This window comes from Entelurus aequoreus, linkage group LG03, assembly GCF_033978785.1.
Source record: "Entelurus aequoreus isolate RoL-2023_Sb linkage group LG03, RoL_Eaeq_v1.1, whole genome shotgun sequence".
In the NCBI taxonomy this organism is placed as follows: domain Eukaryota; kingdom Metazoa; phylum Chordata; class Actinopteri; order Syngnathiformes; family Syngnathidae; genus Entelurus; species Entelurus aequoreus.
The window spans coordinates 49,487,594-49,506,369 of NC_084733.1; the positions used below are offsets into that span (position 1 = coordinate 49,487,594).

The 18,776-nt window shown below is 39.3% G+C and overlaps 1 protein-coding gene across 1 annotated transcript in view; it reads right to left on the minus strand.

The window, feature by feature from the left end:
- The window catches only part of dlst (dihydrolipoamide S-succinyltransferase), a 45,242-nt gene that overhangs the window by 23,871 nt on the left and 2,595 nt on the right, over positions 1 to 18,776 (minus strand). The window contains exons 2-7 of the mRNA XM_062042028.1: positions 16,407 to 16,440; positions 16,268 to 16,307; positions 8,994 to 9,055; positions 8,826 to 8,900; positions 8,696 to 8,751; positions 1,000 to 1,108 (exon numbers count right to left, since the gene is read on the minus strand). Of these exons, the coding sequence (XP_061898012.1) occupies positions 1,000 to 1,108; positions 8,696 to 8,751; positions 8,826 to 8,900; positions 8,994 to 9,055; positions 16,268 to 16,307; positions 16,407 to 16,440 (376 nt within the window). The remainder of the gene's footprint in view (positions 1 to 999; positions 1,109 to 8,695; positions 8,752 to 8,825; positions 8,901 to 8,993; positions 9,056 to 16,267; positions 16,308 to 16,406; positions 16,441 to 18,776) is intronic.

The following is an 18,776-nucleotide window of genomic DNA, read 5'->3' on the forward strand; positions in this document are numbered from 1 at the left end:
TCCCTGTATGATCAGTGCCAGAGTTTGGTCCGCATTGCCGGCCGTAAGTCGGACACGTTTCCAGTGAGGGTTGGACTCCGCCAAGGCTGCCCTTTGTCACCGATTCTGTTCATAACTTTTATGGACAGAATTTCTAGGCGCAGTCAAGGCGTTGAGGGGATCTGGTTTGGTGGCTGCAGGATTAGGTCTCTGCTTTTTGCAGATGATGTGGTCCTGATGGCTTCATCTGGCCAGGATCTTCAGCTCTCGCTGGATCGGTTCGCAGCTGAGTGTGAAGCGACTGGGATGAGAATCAGCACCTCCAAGTCCGAGTCCATGGTTCTCGCCCGGAAAAATTTACCGGTCGATCTATGTTCCCATCCTCACCTACGGTCATGAGCTTTGGGTTATGACCGAAAGGACAAGATCACGGGTACAAGCGGCCGAAATGAGTTTCCTCCGCCGGGTGGCGGGGCTCTCCCTTAGAGATAGGGTGAAGAGCTCTGCCATCCGGGGGGAGCTCAAAGTAAAGCCGCTGCTCCTCCACATCGAGAGGAGCCAGTTGAGGTGGTTCGGGCATCTGGTCAGGATGCCACCCGAACGCCTCCCTAGGGAGGTGTTTAGGGCACGTCCGACCGGTAGGAGGCCACGGGGAAGACCCAGGACACGTTGGGAAGACTATGTCTCCCGGCTGGCCTGGGAACGCCTCGGGATCCCCCGGGAAGAGCTGGACGAAGTGGCTGGGGAGAGGGAAGTCTGGGTTTCCCTGGTTAGGCTGCTGCCCCCGCGACCCGACCTCGGATAAGCGGAAGAAGATGGATGGATGGATATAAATTAACGACATTACGATTAATAAAAAGTTTTACGATGTTGACAATTTAAATCTAGAATCGTTTATTTCTTATTAGTTGAGTTTTTTCTAAAGACTCAGAAATCAGATATCAAGCTTGAACAGGTTATGTTCAATATCAGAGGTTCCATTGCACTGAAACAAATTTTTGTTATTGAGAAAATACACACCTCCTTTTCGAAGCTTGAAGAGAGGAGTTCCCCCTTCCACTTTCCCTCCATCAGGAATCAAAAGCTCTTCAATAACTCCTGAAGCGGGAGAAGGAACCTGAACGGATGTCTAGTACAAAAAAAAACAACAAAAAAAACCAAAACATCAGCAACAACAAAACTTGACATGATAAATATGCAACAACCTATACCGTATTTTTCGGACCATAGGGTGCACTGCCAATGACCGGGGACATGAGCGGACGGACCGGATTATAAGGCGCATTAAAGAGGTCATATGATTATTTTTGTTCCTACATTTATAACACTTTTTGTGGTCTATATAAAATGTAATGGTGGGTTCGTTGGTCAAAATGTTGCACAGATTATGTTTTACAGACCATCTTCAAGCCGCTTTCTGACTGTCTCTTGAGGATGTGCAGTTTAGTGGGCGGTCTTAATTACGTTGCTCCACTCCGACAGCGTATTCTCCCCGTCAAGTTTGTTGTGCCGGTAGTGTTTTAGCGCTTCCATAGCGAGTCTACTGAAAGATACAAGTTAGAACTGTATGTTACTTTACAATAGAAATGGCAACAGCGGAGGATGAATGCCCCAGGATAGAGAAAAAGAAGAGCCTATTGTCGATGGAGCGGACTACAATGGCGGACACGAGCAAATTTTCATCAGCAGGAACCAATAGGTAAGAAAAGTTGGTTTTGCATAATATTGCGAAACAAAACACCAGAAAATATGTCTCACAATAGGTGCCATAATGGGGTCCTTATACACACACCATAATACCACCCGTATGTTGAAGCACAGTACGCCTGACTACGGTAACATGAATGCGCAGACAATCCATTAGGCCAGTGATTTTCAACCAGTGTGCCGCGGCACACTGGTGTGCCGTGAGAGATCGTCAGGTGTGCCGTGGGAAATTATTTAATATCTCCTAATTAACCATTGTCGGGTGTCTGCGCTATAATAAAGTGTGGCAGATAATGTAATACTCATCTATTTCAGTAGGTGGCAGCGGAGGGCGATAAATACCTGTAAAGACAACCGAGTTAGCGCTGCGCGACACGTGACACAGACAGTTTAGGATCGCAGCAAGAGGAGGCGAGTAAGTGACAGTGATGGAGACGTTTTTGAGAAGGGAAAATGCAAATGCCAAACAGGGTCCTGGACAAAATTCTGACCCAAATGAAGGCCCCAAATATGAGTGGTCGACAAAATAAAAAAAGACAAGACGGTGAGCTTGAGGCAATACAGCGAAAGATATCTTTCATTTGGATTTACTTTCACCGGGGATGTGACAGCACCGACTCCGCAGTGCTTGGTGTGTGGTGAGTTTTTGATTGATTGATTGAAACTTGTATTAGTAGATTGCACAGTACAGTACATATTCCGTACAATTGACCACTAAATGGTAACACCCGAATAAGTTTTTATAAATAAATAAATGATAAATGGGTTATACTTGTATAGCGCTTTTCTACCTTCAAGATACTCAAAGCGCTTTGACAGTATTTCCACATTCACCCATTCACACACACATTCACACACTGATGGAGGGAGCTGCCATGCAAGCATACTTGCCAACCCTCCCGTTTTTAGCGGGAGAATCCCGGTATTCAGCGCCTCTCCCGACAACCTCACGGCAGAGATTTTCTCCCGACAAACTCCCGGTATTCAGCCGGAGCTGGAGGCCACGCCCCCTCCAGCTCAATGCGGACCTGAGGACAGCCGTTCTCACGTCCGCTTAGCTTGCCTGCCCAATGACGTCATAACATCTACGGCTTTCATGAACGGAGAGCGAAGCACAAGGCGGCGGCAGCGCAGCACCGTTCACAGTCCAGTAATAATACTGGACTGTGAACGGTGCTGCGCTGCCACCTCGCAAAATGGAGACCCGATGGTGTAATCCGAGACAAAGATGACTATGCTGATAGCTGCAAGCAACATCCCATTCTCATTTGCGGATGTTTACAACAAATCCGTGAAGAATATGTACCCGGATTCAGCATTTGATGAAAGCACTTTTGTGCGTGCCACACAGCAATGCATCATCAGAGAGGGTGTTCAGCATGGTTAGAAAGATAGTGACAGAGAATAGAAATAGGATGGACAATTCAACCCTTAACTCACTCCTTTCCTGCAAAATAAATTTCACAGATGCTGCCCACACCTATGCTCCTTCAAAGGCTGTGCTTCTGGCTGCAAAGCATTGTACTTTCAAGTACAACAATGAGTAGATGAGTGTTGTGTGTGTGTGTGTGTGTATATGTGTAAATAAATGAACACTAAAATTCAAGTATTTATTTTATTTATATATATAATAAAATAAATATATATATATATATATATATATATATATATATATATATATATATATATATATATATATATATATATATATATATATATATATATATATATAAATATATATATATATAGCTAGAATTAACTGAAAGTCAAGCATTTATATATATATATATATATATATATGAAATACTTGAGTTGGTGAATTCTAGCTGTAAATATACTCTCCTCTTAACCACGCCCCCCGCCCCAACCACGCCCCCCCCACCCCCGACCACCCGAGTGTCATTTTGGTTGGTGGTGTGCCGCAGGATTTTGTAAATGTAAAAAGTGTGCCGCGGCTCAAAAAAGGTTGAAAATCACTGCATTAGGCGGTGCGACTTCGTAGTTTATCAAAGTCATACTAAAACATTTTCACAGGTTTTTGAGCTTTGTGTGTAATGTTGTATATTCTCAAAGACATCAACATTTTGGGTTTGTTTGCTAGCGTCATTTATTCAACAAGTGTCCACACGTATCTCTTATGTGTGACTACCTGTCACACTTATTACACCATGTAATGTAAAATTGCTTCGAAGTCGGTAAACGCAACCAAAATGATTCCGTATTTAAGGCGCAGCACTTAACAACACTGTCGATTTTTGAGAAAATTAAAGGTTTTTAAGTGTGCTTTGTGGTCCAAAAAAATACGATGAATCAATACCTTTATTACTATTTATTACACCACTATGCACAAATAATAATTACTTGCAGTTCCTCAACTAAAGTAAGTACACCCCTCACATTTCTGGAAATATTGTATTATGTTTTTTCAAGGGACACCACTGAAAATATGAGACCTTGATACAATGTAAAGTTGTCAGTGCACAGCTTGTGTAACAGTGTAAATTTACTATCCCCTTAAAAAAACTCAACACAGCCATTAATGTCTAAACTGCTGGCTACAAAATTGAGTACAGCCACAGTGAAATAGTCTGCGATGATCACACAATACTGTCAATAAAAGCCCTTAAAAAGGTCCAATTAAGATTTTATATACATGCTGTAAGTATATACAGTATGTAATGTAGTAATGGACACATTAATAACATTTAATATTTACGTATTTTGAATATTTTAAGCATACGCAGCGCGTTATTTTAAAAAACGCAAAATTGGCCCGCCGTGGTAATTTCACTTGGTAATCCCATGCAGCATTAACTCTTCCGGGCTAGAATATACACCCCCGCTACCACCAAACCCCGCCACCTCCTCTCCTCCGTGCGTGGGTTGAGGTGGGCGGGGTTTGGTGGTAGCTGGTGTGTATATTCTAGCCCGGCAGAGTTAGGGCTGCAAGGTGTTCTGGGTATTTGTTCTGTTGTGTTTATGTTGTGTTACGGTGCGGATGTTCTCCCGAAATGTGTTTGTCATTCTTGTTTGGTGTGGATTCACAGTGTGGCGTATATTTCTAACAGTGTTAAAGTTGTTTATACAGCTACCCTCAGTGTAACCCATACTTGCCAACCTTGAGACCTCCGATACCGGGAGGTGGGGGCGGGGGGCATGGTTGGGGGCGTGGTCAAGGGCATGGTTAATAGGGGAGTATATTTACAGCTAGAATTCACAAACTCAAGTATTTCATATATATATATATATATATATATATATATATATATATATATATATATATATATATATATATATATATATATATATATATATATATATATATACTTCTCCGTTCATGACTGAGTATATAATTTCGGCCACCGTGTTCAATGGAGAAGTCTGTTCTACAAAATGTACAGGCAACATACCCCTTCCCCTTCGAACTGTCCTGGATGAACTGAAATTCTTGTTTCCATTCGTTTTGGAACTTGCAAGCGTATTTCTTCATCTTGCTCGTCGACGGCATCGCCATGTCTGTAACTTCCTCGTTCTTCTGCTTCGTCTCCTTGTTGTGTGCGCAGTTGTGCACTCTACTCTCCAAAAGCCGTAGATGTTATGACGTCATTGGGCAGACAAGCTGTTTATATTGTGGTGAAGCGGACGTGAGAACAGGCTGTCCCCACTCAGGTCCGCATTGAGCTGGAGGGGGCGTGGCCTCCAGCTCAGGCTGAATACCGGGAGTTTGTCGGGAGAAAATTTCTGCCGGGAGGTTATCGGGAGAGGCGCTGAATACCGGGAGTCTCCCGGTAAAACCGGGAGGGTTGGCAAGTATGGTGTAACCTGTATCACTGTTGATCAAGTATGCGTTGCATTCACGTGTGTGCGTACAGAAGCCGCACATTTCTTGTGGCTGGGCCGCCACGTTGCTAGAATGGATGAAAAGCGGACGTGACGACAGCTCGTAGAGGACGTCAAAGGCAGTGCCTTTAAGGCACGCCCCCAAGACTGTGGTCCGGGTGGACAACGAGATATAATGACTGATAAACACCTTCGTTCGATAATGAAGGTTGCCTCAGCTCAAAGCCTGAGCCCCGACATTAATGAACTAGCATCCAAGAAAAGATGCCAGGTATCTATCTGGCTTGGGCACATCAGATTAGATCAGTGTGTTGCAAACTGAGCAGTTTATAGTCCTGAATGGTTGGTTTATTAATTGTTATTTTATTTTCAAATGTATTAGCCTGTGGAAAAACACTGGTAATAGACAAAATGCCAACAATGGTAATAGACAACATAGCAATAATGGTAATAGACAACATAGCAATAATGGTAAGGAAACATTGAGCACATGTTAACACTTTGAGATAGAGTACAACAGAAGGTCAAATTAAAGACCCTCATCTCTATATTTGAACCAGACTCCATGTTTGTATAATAGTTTAAATCGATTAATAGTTTGGCATTGCTTGTGTTGTTTACCTCAGAAGGCTGCAAATAGAAAAGAGGCTTTCAATTTTTATTTTAATTGTATTTGATATGCCATTGATATTTTTTAATTATTATTATTATTTGAAACTCGATTTTGCATGTCGCTATAAAGTTATATAAGACTTGCTTGTTCAATATTCAATGCAAAACTTGTTTGGGTCCCTATTAAAAGGTTAATGTGTTCAACCTTGGCCCGCGGCTTTGTTCAGTTTTAAATTTTGGCCCACTCTGTATTTGAGTTTGACACCCCTGCTTTAGATAAACGTTATCCATATATTTAAAGACAAATATTTGTGTTTTTGTTCATTAATAGTATCAACATGTCAGCTATTTCTCAATTTTTACATTTTGAAAGGGAGAAATAAGTTTACGTGTACTAAATGTACATAATTACATGTACAGTGCATGCTGTATCGGGACAGATTCATTAAGAGTTCAATTCAATGAGATGACAAAACATTTTACCCAGTATTGATGTTACTGGAACACTAACAAAAGTTAGCAGTAAAATAAAGGACGAGTGAGCATCCCAGTTAACAGCAAAACATTATAATCAAGTTGTGGCAATGTTCCCGACACATCGTCTGCTGCATGATTCCTCAAGTCATTAAATCTCACGTCACCGCAGGATGCTATATTGAGGAAATGAAAGCAACATCAAATATTTTTCTCTTCTGCTGTAAACTTTGTGTAGGACAAAAGCGTCTCCAATATTGTCCACACTTGTTGCACTCGCCATTGAACAGCAGTGCACTCTTAAACGCACACCGAAGTTCTACAGTACAGAAGTAAAGCGACGGAAATAAAGTGAAACGAAGCATTTGGCTCCGTTTACTCTGAGGGATAATCTTCAACTCGTCAGAATTCGTCTTCATTCTTCTACTATCCATGTCGGAGGCATGATTTATGATCTGCAAGACTTCCACAAGCAAGGAAGCAGCTTACCATTCGATGATGTAAACATTGGCACACACGCTAGTGATCCTGACGCCGCAAAAAAATAGTTTGTCTGTGTTAGCGCTTATAATTACAATATCACTAATACTTGGTTAATATTCAAGTCACGAAATGGAGTATTGTTGGCGCTATTGGATGTTTTTATCGGGTTTTATGGGCGGAATAAAGGACCTCCCATTGGCTCCGCTGTAAGCAGACTTTTAGTTACATTTATTTACGAGTTAGAATGCATTAAAAAAATACATCTGTCATGTCTTTCATAATTATTGTAAACGATAGGCAAAATTCCAAAAAAGTGCAGTTCTCCTTTGATGTGGATCTGTTACTCCTGTTCTGTCATTAATGTGCTACTTAAGTTAGAGGGCCAACGTGCTGTTGAGTTTTTCCTGTAATGCGTTGCCAGAGACATTTCAGGGATTTTAAGTCATTCTGCGCTGTAGATGGGTTCATGCACATTAAAAAGTTAATTTTGACAGCCCTAAATAAAATATTTTCAGAAATGTGAGGGGTGTACTGTACAGGTACTGTATGTAAGGTGAAGTGAAATGTAACAAACAATGGTTTTGAGAATGCATTTTACAAATACACTATATTGCCAAAAGTATTTGGCCACCTATCCAAATGATCAGAATCAGGTGTCTAATCACTTGGCTCGGCCACAGGTGTATACAATCAAGCACTTAGGCATGGAGACTGTTTCTAAAAGGATGGCACCTGTGCAACAAATCCAGTCGTGAAAATTCCTAGCTCCTAAATATTCCAAAGTCAACTGTCGGCTTTATTATGAGAAAATGGAAGAGTTTGGGAACAACAGCAACTCAGCCACCAAGTGGTAGGCCACGTAAACTGACAGAGAGGGGTCAGCGGGGGTTGTTTTTCAGGAGTTGGGCTTGGCCCCTTAGTTCCACTGAGAGGAACTTTGAATGCTCCAGGATACCAAAACATCTTGGACAATTCCATGCTCCCAACCTTGTGGGAACAGTTTGGAGCAGGCCCCTTCCTCTTCCAACATGACTGAGCACCAGTGCACAAAGAAAAGTCCATAAAGACATGGATGACAGAGTCTGGTGTAGATGAACTTGACTGGCCTGCACAGAGTCCTGACCTGAACCCGATAGAACACCTTTGGGATGAATTAGAACGGAGACTGAGAGCCAGGCCTTCTCTACCAACATCAGTGTGTGACCTCACCAATGCGCTTTTGGAAGAACGGTCGAAAATTCCTATAAACACACTCCGCAGCCTTAGAATAGAATAGAAAGTACTTTATTGATCCCTGGGGGAAATTCAGCACCACAGTTCGCTCACAATAGACAATAATAATAATAAATAATATAATATATATAATATATAATATATAAATAATATAAATATATTCTACATATACTCTTGTGGACAGCCTTCCCAGACGAGTTGAAGCTGTAATAGCTGCAAAAGGTGGGCCGACATCATATTGAACCCTATGGGTTAGGAATGGGATGGCACTTCAAGTTAATATGTGAGTCAAGGCAGGTGGTCGAATACTTTTGGCAATATAGTGTATATTACTTTATACCATTGACCATAATGTTTTAGTTTTTACCTTATCAGTCTCAATTTCACAGACCACCTCATCCTCTGAGACAGTGTCCCCAACAGCTGGAAGGATAAACAGTTGTTTCAATGTCAAATGGTGACGAAGCAGCTATTCTTGTCAGGATAAAATCAGTTACCTTTTTCCCACCTCACATCTCCCTCTGTAACAGACTCTGCAAACGCAGGGGTCTTGATAGTGATGACTTCATCTCCTAAAGGACAAATAAAAAAGTAGGCAAATACAATACATTCTTAATTGCTGGCATTTAGACATGCATTAAGTACTATGGTGGAAAAATACCTACTGTAGGCAACAGAGGTCCTGAAGTATTGGATTTGGAAGACACTGGATCGAGGATCAGATTTGCTGAAATTTTTTTTTTTAGAAATGTATTCAATAATTATAAGTTTAACTGTTATGCATGCCATTGATTTTACTTTAACAACATAGTGGGAAAAAACTATATTGTTAATGGCAAACTAGTTGACTATGAAAAGTGAGAAAGCAAAAATGCTAAAACAAAATAAGTAGGGCTGCACGATATATGCTCAGATCCTCAGCTAATAACAAAAATATAAAATAAAGTCCCCGGTTTGAGAGGACATTTTAAACATCAACTTTAAAATAATTTGCCTTTAAATTTTTTTATTTTTTTTTTGGCTCAACATATTTAGAAAATTATTTAAAAATTTAAGTCAGGAACACCAAGCTGTCAACTGCAGGATGCTGTGTGGCAGGTGACAATATTGTCACTGCAGCTAAACACCTTATCAGATAGTTTGTACTTTAGTTGTGGCAATGTTGCATTAGCAAGGTAGTTGTGACTGGGAAGCTCATACTGTATAATAAGTTAATTATTTCTGGCAGCTTTTTAAATCAGTTTTTTTTTCATACCGTTGCAACTGGGAACATATCTATTTACACAAACTTTGCATTTTGGTAGGAATGTCTTCTCTATCTAAGTGCAACCATCTCTCTTGCATTGTTGATTTGATAGAATCACGTAAGTTGCAACTTGCCACGCTGCTGTCATGAACGCGTGTTGCCCTGAGTGATGCTGAGGCTTGAGTCAAACGGACTTGATCGCCGGCAATACTGCTGGGGATTCATGTTACATTGTGAACAAATCTGGGAATAAACGGGATCGGCAAAACGCCAGAGAAGAAGGACAAAATATGTGATTTCCTGGCAAAAACGAGAAGGTTGACAAGTACGATTCACACACTCCTTGTACTGGAGTTTGTGTCAAGTGAGCACGGCTCCTATCCAACCCCACTCTGTGCGTGAAGGAGGAGAGAGACAGCACCCAGCGTTGACAGAATGAGCAAAGACACTTTTGCGTCAAGACATTAAGGATTAAATATATCGGTACGCGGCATTATGTCAAATTTGTATCGCTTTCTAAAGTATACTGGTATAACTCGTAATACTGGTATACCTCCCAGCCTTAGACATGAGTACATGTTTCAGTCTATCATGTTCAAATATAAATTGGATGGCAATAAACAAACTGTTGAACTCTATCTTAAAGGGGAACTGCACTTATTTTGCGATTTTGCCCATCATTCACAATCCCGATGTAAGACAAGAACGCATATGTCTTTCTTTATTGTTATGCATTCTAAATTGGAATATACATTATGTTCATTCATTATTAGCTATATTGTTATTATAAGCGCTAACACCGAGGAAGTAGGACCGCCGTGATCACAGAGAGCTAACTAGTTAATGCAGCTATTGACATACTGAGCTGATGAGCTGCTACATCACCTCTGACTTGGTAAAAGTTTGTGCTAGATTATAAATCATACATCTAACTTGTATATAGAAAATTGTGGCCATAAACTGAGAAGTTGGTCGATTTTGACATTTAACTCAGACCCGGAGATCGCCAAAAAGACAAAAAAACTTGTTCGCGTCCACTTTTTTTTTGTTAACCTCCTTAAGGACATGATTGATTCGTTATCTAAACAGAAAGATATGAACATCCCATCAATCACTATCCCACTGAGAGCAGACATTGTACAGTAAGTGATTGTTTTATTATGTTCATAATTTGTATTTCTTGTTTAGAACTTAGCAATAGTGCTACTTGCTGTATCTGCTTATCACTAAGCTTCTAAAACTTGTAGCTCATCCTCTATATATTCAAGCATTAAAATATTTGATTCCGGATCATCATTTGTCCCTGAGTAGTAATTGTTGGCTCTCATGAAGTCTGCCAAGATTAGTATTAGTAGTTGTTGAAGGAAATAGCAAACGTTGTAATGCATTGTGAAATTAATGCTGTGCCAAATACTTAAAATGACCAAAAAACTTAAATATTACATGCTATTCTGAATGTGCATGTTAATACATTACAGCATGTATATCAAACATTGATGAAGGTTTTTGTAAGTTTTTATAACGCTTTATAGGCGGAATAGAGTGAATCCTGTTACCTCCGTTGTTCGCTGACTTTTGCTCGCATTTATTTACAAGTTCCAATTCTCAAAAAAAGAAAAATGTGTGCTTGTCTCACACACAGATTATGAATGACAGACAATTTTAAAAAAGTGCAGTTCCCCTTTAAAATGGAATATTGTAGCTTCATAATTACATTTAAAAAATATATAATTACATAAACTAACTGTTATTAACAATGTTGTGTGTATATAGAAATTCCCCAAAATTGCCAAGATACCTGCGACGGTGGGGCCATAGTCACCATTACAACATCGTAAAATTTGCAGTATGGGTTTCTTTAAAAAGTCTAAAAAAAATGGATACATACATTTAAAAACAAATCTGTTATTAATTAGAATTAACATGTATTTTTTATATTATAAAGTTTTGGTCTATTTTCAATTGTTGCTGCTTTTTTGTACAATGTACCTTGTTGAGAATGTTTCCAGGTGTCTATAAACTTTCATTCAGTAATTTGGAATATTGGATAATATATTAATACTGCATAATATAAAGATTAAGCCACAAATCTAGAAGTTGTTCATCTGTGACATTCAATTTATACTCATAGATGGGGACACAGACACGACAACCGAAGATGGTGTCTGCAGGTAGCAACTTTTCCTTTTAACCCTTTGTGTGGATTATGATCAATTCTTCATCTAAATGGGAAGATATGAAAATCCCATCAGTCGTCATTGCAGTGAAAGCAAGCACTGTGTAGTAAGCGATCGTTTTATTATTTTCGTAGCTTGTAACTCTTGTTTAGCACTTAACAATAGTGCTACATGATGCTATAATGTTTAACTAAAGCTGGAACTGTTCAGCACACAGCTTCTAAAACTTGTAGCTCATCCTCCTTACATTCAGGCTAAAAAAGTGAGATTGGTACTATTTTGATCATATCTATTTACTTGCAATCTTTGCAAGTCTTTTGTGTTATACATCAGATATATATGATAATCAGGGTTTCCCCTTAATGTAATTGAATGTGGCGCGCCGCCACAGCATTTTTATTACTGCCACACCTGGAAAATAAGGTTTGGTATATTTTTTACTTGAAAACAAATTAAAGTAATATAATATATTGTAGCCTCTAAAAGAAATCAATCTTATTATAACAAACGGCATAATTCCAACAGGTTTAACCTCCAGTGCAAACACTTTCATCTCCTGAGTCCACGCTTTACTGGACACAACAACACTTCCTCATTCTCCGTCAATCACCTTTCAGGCATGGACAGTGTATTTGCAAACTTAGGAAAAACTGACATCAAATCCAAACAATACGAACATAAACCATAAACACCAGATGGTCGTGACAGTATGAATTTATATATATATATCCTGTTATTTGCGCACTATTGACAAGTGATGTACCAAAAATTTGACCACCGAAAAAAAGACTTTGAACACCGAAAACCACGCTACCAAAACCGGATATAAATAAAATGCATGCTATTGTCTGGAGCATTGTCAGCATGTCTGCGATGTGGACGTGATTTCAATATATATTGCATATATACCCGCAGACAGCAATCTACAAAATGTGAAAATATAAAGAGGACAGTGGCGACTTTTAACTCAAAGTACCGTATTTTCCGCACCATAAGCCGCACCCAAAAAACAAAATTTTTCTCAAAAGCTGACAGTGCGGCTAATAACCCGGTGCGCCTTATATATGGATTAATATTAATATTTATTTTCATAAAGTTTAGGTCTCGCAACTACGGTAAACAGCTGCCATCTTTTTTCCCCGTAGTAGAGGAAGCGCTTTTTCTTCTACGGTAAGCAACCGCCCCCATAGAAGAGGAAGCGCTTCTTCTTCTACTGTAAGCAACCGCCAAGGTGAGCACCTGCCTCCGTAGAAGAAGAAGCGCGCGGATATTACGTTTCATTTCATTTGTGTTTCTGTAAAGACCACAAAATGTCTCCTACCAAGAGACACGCGCACAAGGTTCCACTGACTTTTGATATTCATGTGAACCGCACTGTGGATACAACGGGAACACGTACGGTGAATATTCGTACCACAGGGAATGAGAAGTCGTCCTTCACCGTGGTTCTAGCTTGCCATGCAAACGTCCAGAAACTTCCACCCACGGTGATATTCAAAAGGAAGACCTTGCCAAAAGACAACTTTCCAGCCGGCGTCATCATAAAAGCTAACTCGAAGAGATGGATGCATGAAGAAAAAATTAGCAAAGAGACCGGGTGACTTTTTTCACGCAGCTCCGTCCCTGTTGATCTATGACTGCATGCACCCACATCACAGATGGTGTCAAAAAACAAGTGAAGCACACCGAAGAAGAATAATTCGAGGGATTTGTGGATGAGTAATAACTTCAGAAAGTGAGCTTTAAATGTTTATTTTGTGTGTTGTGTGACACTAACGTATGAGCAATGTTGAGTTATTGATGTTGCTATTGCTCTGCACTATTTTGATTGTTACTATTTTTGTGATTGCACATTTGCACATTACATTTTGGGAGTGAACAGAGTTGTTAGAACGCTGGTTTGTAATATATTATTAAAGTTTGACTGACCTATCTGACTGTTTTTTTGACATTCCCTTTAGCGTAGCGTAGGTACGGCTAATAACACGGGGCGGCTAATAGGTAAACAAAGTTTTGAAATATGCCATTCATTGAAGGTGTGGCTTACAACACGGGGCGGCTTGTGGTGCGGAAAATACGGTACTCATCCCTCCATTTTATACCGCTTGTTCCTACATTGTAAAAAAAGCAACAATTGAAAATATGGTAAAACGATAAAAAAAAAAAAGTATACTACTTAAAAATAACAGATTTGTTTTAAATGTATGTATACATTTGTTTAGCCTTTTTAAAGAAAATCCTATCATAGCAAATTACTCAATGAGGTCATGGTGGCCACACCCCCACCACCACAGGTATCTTGACAGTTTAGGGTAAACCCTGATAACCTCAATATAGAGGCAACTTGTTTTTCCATTCTACTGGTACTTTAATACTTTCAAATTGCACATTCTGTATGCTGACCATGCGTCAGACAATTGTGTGAAACTTGTGTACGTCGTCACAACATCCTGTTTCGACAGTGCTGTTTTCGGTAAACCAGTTATTTTTTTAGCGAGCTAATTTTCTGTGCATCACTAGTTAATAGTGCGCAAATAATAGGCGATATATATTCATTCATAATGTAACGACCTGCTGGTGTTAATGTTTTATGTTTGTGTGGTTTTGATTTGATGTTCATTGTTCCCATGATCGGGAAAACACAGTCCGTGCCTGATATGGGATTGGACGAGAATAAGGAATTGTTGTGTGTCTAGGGAAGCACGGAGATGCACGTATGTGCACGGATGGAATACCTGTTGACATTTGGCCCGTTAACATAAGATTGGCAAGAAAAGTTAAAAATAGCGTCAGACTTTTGACTTCTTCTAGAAGCTACAATACATTCTTACTGTAATTTGTTTTCACGTTAAAAAACACTATTTTTAAAGGTGTGATGGCTTCACTTTTGTCGTAACTGGCACCGCGATCAGTTACATTAAGGGTAAACCGTGCTGTAGCTTTTGCACGGACATTGAAAGAACGACGAGGAGATGGTTGATTGACAATGGTCACCATTAAAATGCCTCTGCTCACTATGGCAGCGGCAGTCTCTTCGTCCAGCTTTGTTTCACACCAGCTAAATTAGAGGTGTGACACTTTTAAACAGTCTTCTACTGCCAAGAGCCGCTTACTGAGAACGCCTGCTAGTATCCGCGCTGAAGTGCGCACGGTCACTTTGCAGCTCAGGCTCGGAGCACTTGTGGTAATGTGCAGGATTCCATGCATACCCCAGACACTACATCTTGACCTGGTCGGAGCGACGAATAGTAGTGCAGTGTTTCCCACACATTGATTTATTTGTGGCGGCCCGCCACGAAAGATTTACGTCCGCCACAAATTTTAAAAAAAAAAAATTAAAAAAAACAATTAAAAATTAAAAAAAAATGTTTTTTTGGTTTTTTTTGTCCTCTCCAGCTTCTCAGGCAAATCATATAGTTGATGTAGATGCCCATATTGGCTGTTCAGATTTACTTTACAAAAGAGAAGAGTAGGATACTTCTCTTGTTGCCTTATTTGTATTTGACTTTATTAAATGTATTTATATTAAAACAACATGTGTATATAACAAAGGGTGCAAAGTCTGCAGGCAGTAGAAAACACATGGTTAAGTGTAGGGAGTAAAACTGATGGCAGTCTAAAGTTCAAGATTTTTGGAGCTCTCTGTTCAGTGGATCAGATGTTTGATGAAGCTCTGTGTCTATCTACCACCACTACTGTTTTCTGTTTATTTGTTACTGACCGTGGCAGGACACCTCTGCTTCTGTTTCACTTTATGTTGCTGGTAAATAATATGGTTGTAGTAGTAGGCTAAAGTTAAATTATTTAGCATGCACTAATTAAAGGGGCAGAGCTTTGAGACATTTTAGCTTTTATATTCTATAAGATATATTTTTTGTAAGAACCACAGTTAATAAATATATTTCAGTGAATAACTTATTGTTCAAATCTGTATATAAATATGTACATAAAGTGTTGTAATTATATTGTAAAATGGATGGATGGATGGATGGATGGATGGATGGATGGATGGACGGACGTTTAAAACAAAACTGTTATTATTAATTAGTAAGTATACATCTTTTTAGCCTTTTTAGAGAAAATCAAATCATTGTAGTAAATTATGCAAATTACTCGATGATGTCATGGTGACCACGCCCATAGCCACGCCCCCACCGCCACAGTTATCTTGGCAGTTTATGGGAAACACTGCAGTGAGATATTCAACTTACAATTTTGTGTAGATTATTATTAAACTCAGCACACACTTACACAGAGCTCCGACAACATCATAAATGTGTTTTAATAGCCCGTGTTTGTCATAAGGTGCAGGCACTTTGAGTTTATTTGCCATCTATATTGCGAGACCGTACGATGATGTGACTATTACGCACACATGCTTTGTGATGTGTTTAAACGATATATCGTGCAGTCCAAAAAATAAGGTAAGTAGTTGCTAAATATTTGCTTTTAAAGCTAATAGGGGATATTTGATTTTACTCTACAAGCAGTGTTTAATCGTTTTGTGTGCCCTTACCCAGTGTTCTTGACAATGACTGGGTAGCTAGTTGATATTGCTGTGGAGAAAAAGGACAAGAGATCTAAATAACATAACTACCCAAAAACAGACATACTTTACTTAATACTCAATGTTTGAACAGTTTAATAACACATACCTGCTGCAGCACGGCGAGTCAACGCATTATTTCCCTAGAAAAAACACAGCAAAAAAAAAACAAAAAACAGTTTATAAGCAAATAGAAGAAATAAGACAACTACCGTATTTTCCGGACCATAAGCCGCACCTAAAAACCATCTTTTTTCCCCGTAGAAAAGGAAGCGCTTCTTCTTCTACGGTAAGCAACCGCCCCCATAGAAGAGGAAGCGCTTCTTCTTCTACTGTAAGCAACCGCCAAGGTGAGCACCCGCCCCCGTAGAAGAAGAAGCGCACGGATATTTCATTTCATTTGTGTGTTTCTGTAAAGACCACAAAATGGCTCCTACTAAGAGACACGCGTACAACGTTCCACTGACTTTTGATATTCATGTGAACCGCACTGTGGATACAACGGGAGCACGTACGGTGAATATCCGTTAGCTTGCCATGCTAACGGCCAGAAACTTCCACCCATGGTGATATTCAAAAGGAAGACCTTGCCAAAAGAGAACTTTCCAGCCGGCGTCATCATAAAAGCTAACTCGAAGGGATGGATGGATGAAGAAAAGATGAGCGAAGAGACCGGGTGAATTTTTTCACGCAGCTCCGTCCCTGTGATCTACGACTGCATGCTGCATACATCACAGATGGTGTCAAAAAACATGTGAAGCACACCGAAGAAGAAGAAGAATTCGAGGGATTTGTGGATGAGTAAAAACTTCAGAACGTGAGCTTTAAATGTTTATTTTGTGTGTTGTGTGACATTAACGTTCGAGCAACGTTGAGTTATTGATGTTGCTATTGCTCTGCACTATTTTGAGTGTTACTATTTTTGTGATTGCACATTTGCACATTACATTTTGGGAGTGAACAGAGTTGTTAGAACGCTGGTTTGTAATATATTATTAAAGTTTGACTGACCTATCTGACTGTTTTTTTGACATTCCCTTTAGCGCAGCGTAGGTGCGGCTAATAACACGGGGCGGCTAATAGGTAAACAAAGTTTTGAAATATGCCATTCATTGAAAGTGCGGCTAATAACACGGGGCGGCTTATTGTGCGGAAAATACGGTATGTTTAGTAAATCCTACCAAAAGTGAACATATATACAGTACAGGTCAAACGTACGGACAAGCCTAATTTATAGCAATGAGTCAAATCAGCACGTCCAAACATTTGACTGGTATTGTATACTTAACCACATTGTTTAATCCAAAAAACCTTTTTAAATTGTAGAGGTCATAATCTTTTGAAACAATTTCAATTGAAGCTGGCAGTCTTAACTTAAATCACATGTTGATTTATGCATTTGATGAATTTCAAATCCATTGTTATGGTGATACTGTAAAGACAAAAACCATAAAAAACAAATCTGCACTGTCCAAATACTTATGGACTAGGGCTGTGGGAAAAAATCGATTCGAATCACGATTCTCACGTTGTGCGATTCAGAATCGATTCTCATTTTAAAAAAATCAATTTTTATTTTTATTTTTTTTTCTATTTTTTTTATTAATCAATCCAACAAAACAATACACAGCAATACCATAACAATGCAATCAAATCACAAAACCGGACCCAGCAACACTCAGAACTGCAATAAACAGAGCAATTGAGAGGAGACACAAACACAACACAGAACAAACCAAAAGTAGTGAAACAAAAATTAATATTATCAACAACAGTATCAATATTAGTTACAATTTCAACATAGCAGCAGTGTTGGGTTAGTTACTGAAAACCAGTAACTAATTACAGTTACTTTATTTCAAAAGTAACTCAATTACTAACTCAGTTACTTACACCAAAAAGTAATGCGTTACTGTGAAAAGTAACTAGTTACTTCTTCTACTTTTTTTTTTTAAAGCTCCCATTAATGCCCTTTTAGCCTTCATTTCAGTACTGTTATTGCACTGGAGAATAATACAGTGTGTTGATCAACTTGACATGCATTTGCATCACTGAACTCTGCTAAGCAATGTGGTCTACATACAACACACAAAGACAAAGATATGTTTCAAAGGGCCAATTTATTTCAGGCCAGAACAAATTGACAAAACTATTTTAAATAGCTGCAACATAACATACATAAGTAACAAACAGCATAATAGCACTAACACTAACCACGTTAAACCCAGATTCCGAACTAACAAAGGTCTTAACTCATTCTCTTTCTATGCCACATCAATATGGAATGCACTCCCAACAGGTGTAAAATAAAGGGCATCTCTATCCTCCTTCAAAACCGCACTAAAAGAACACCTCCAGGCAACTACAACCCTAAACTAACACCCTCCCTTCCACATAATACCTCTTCGGATTGTAAATAATCAAATGTAGACTCTTTTTCTTATACTTTCTGATCTCTCTCTCTATGTCCACTACTTGC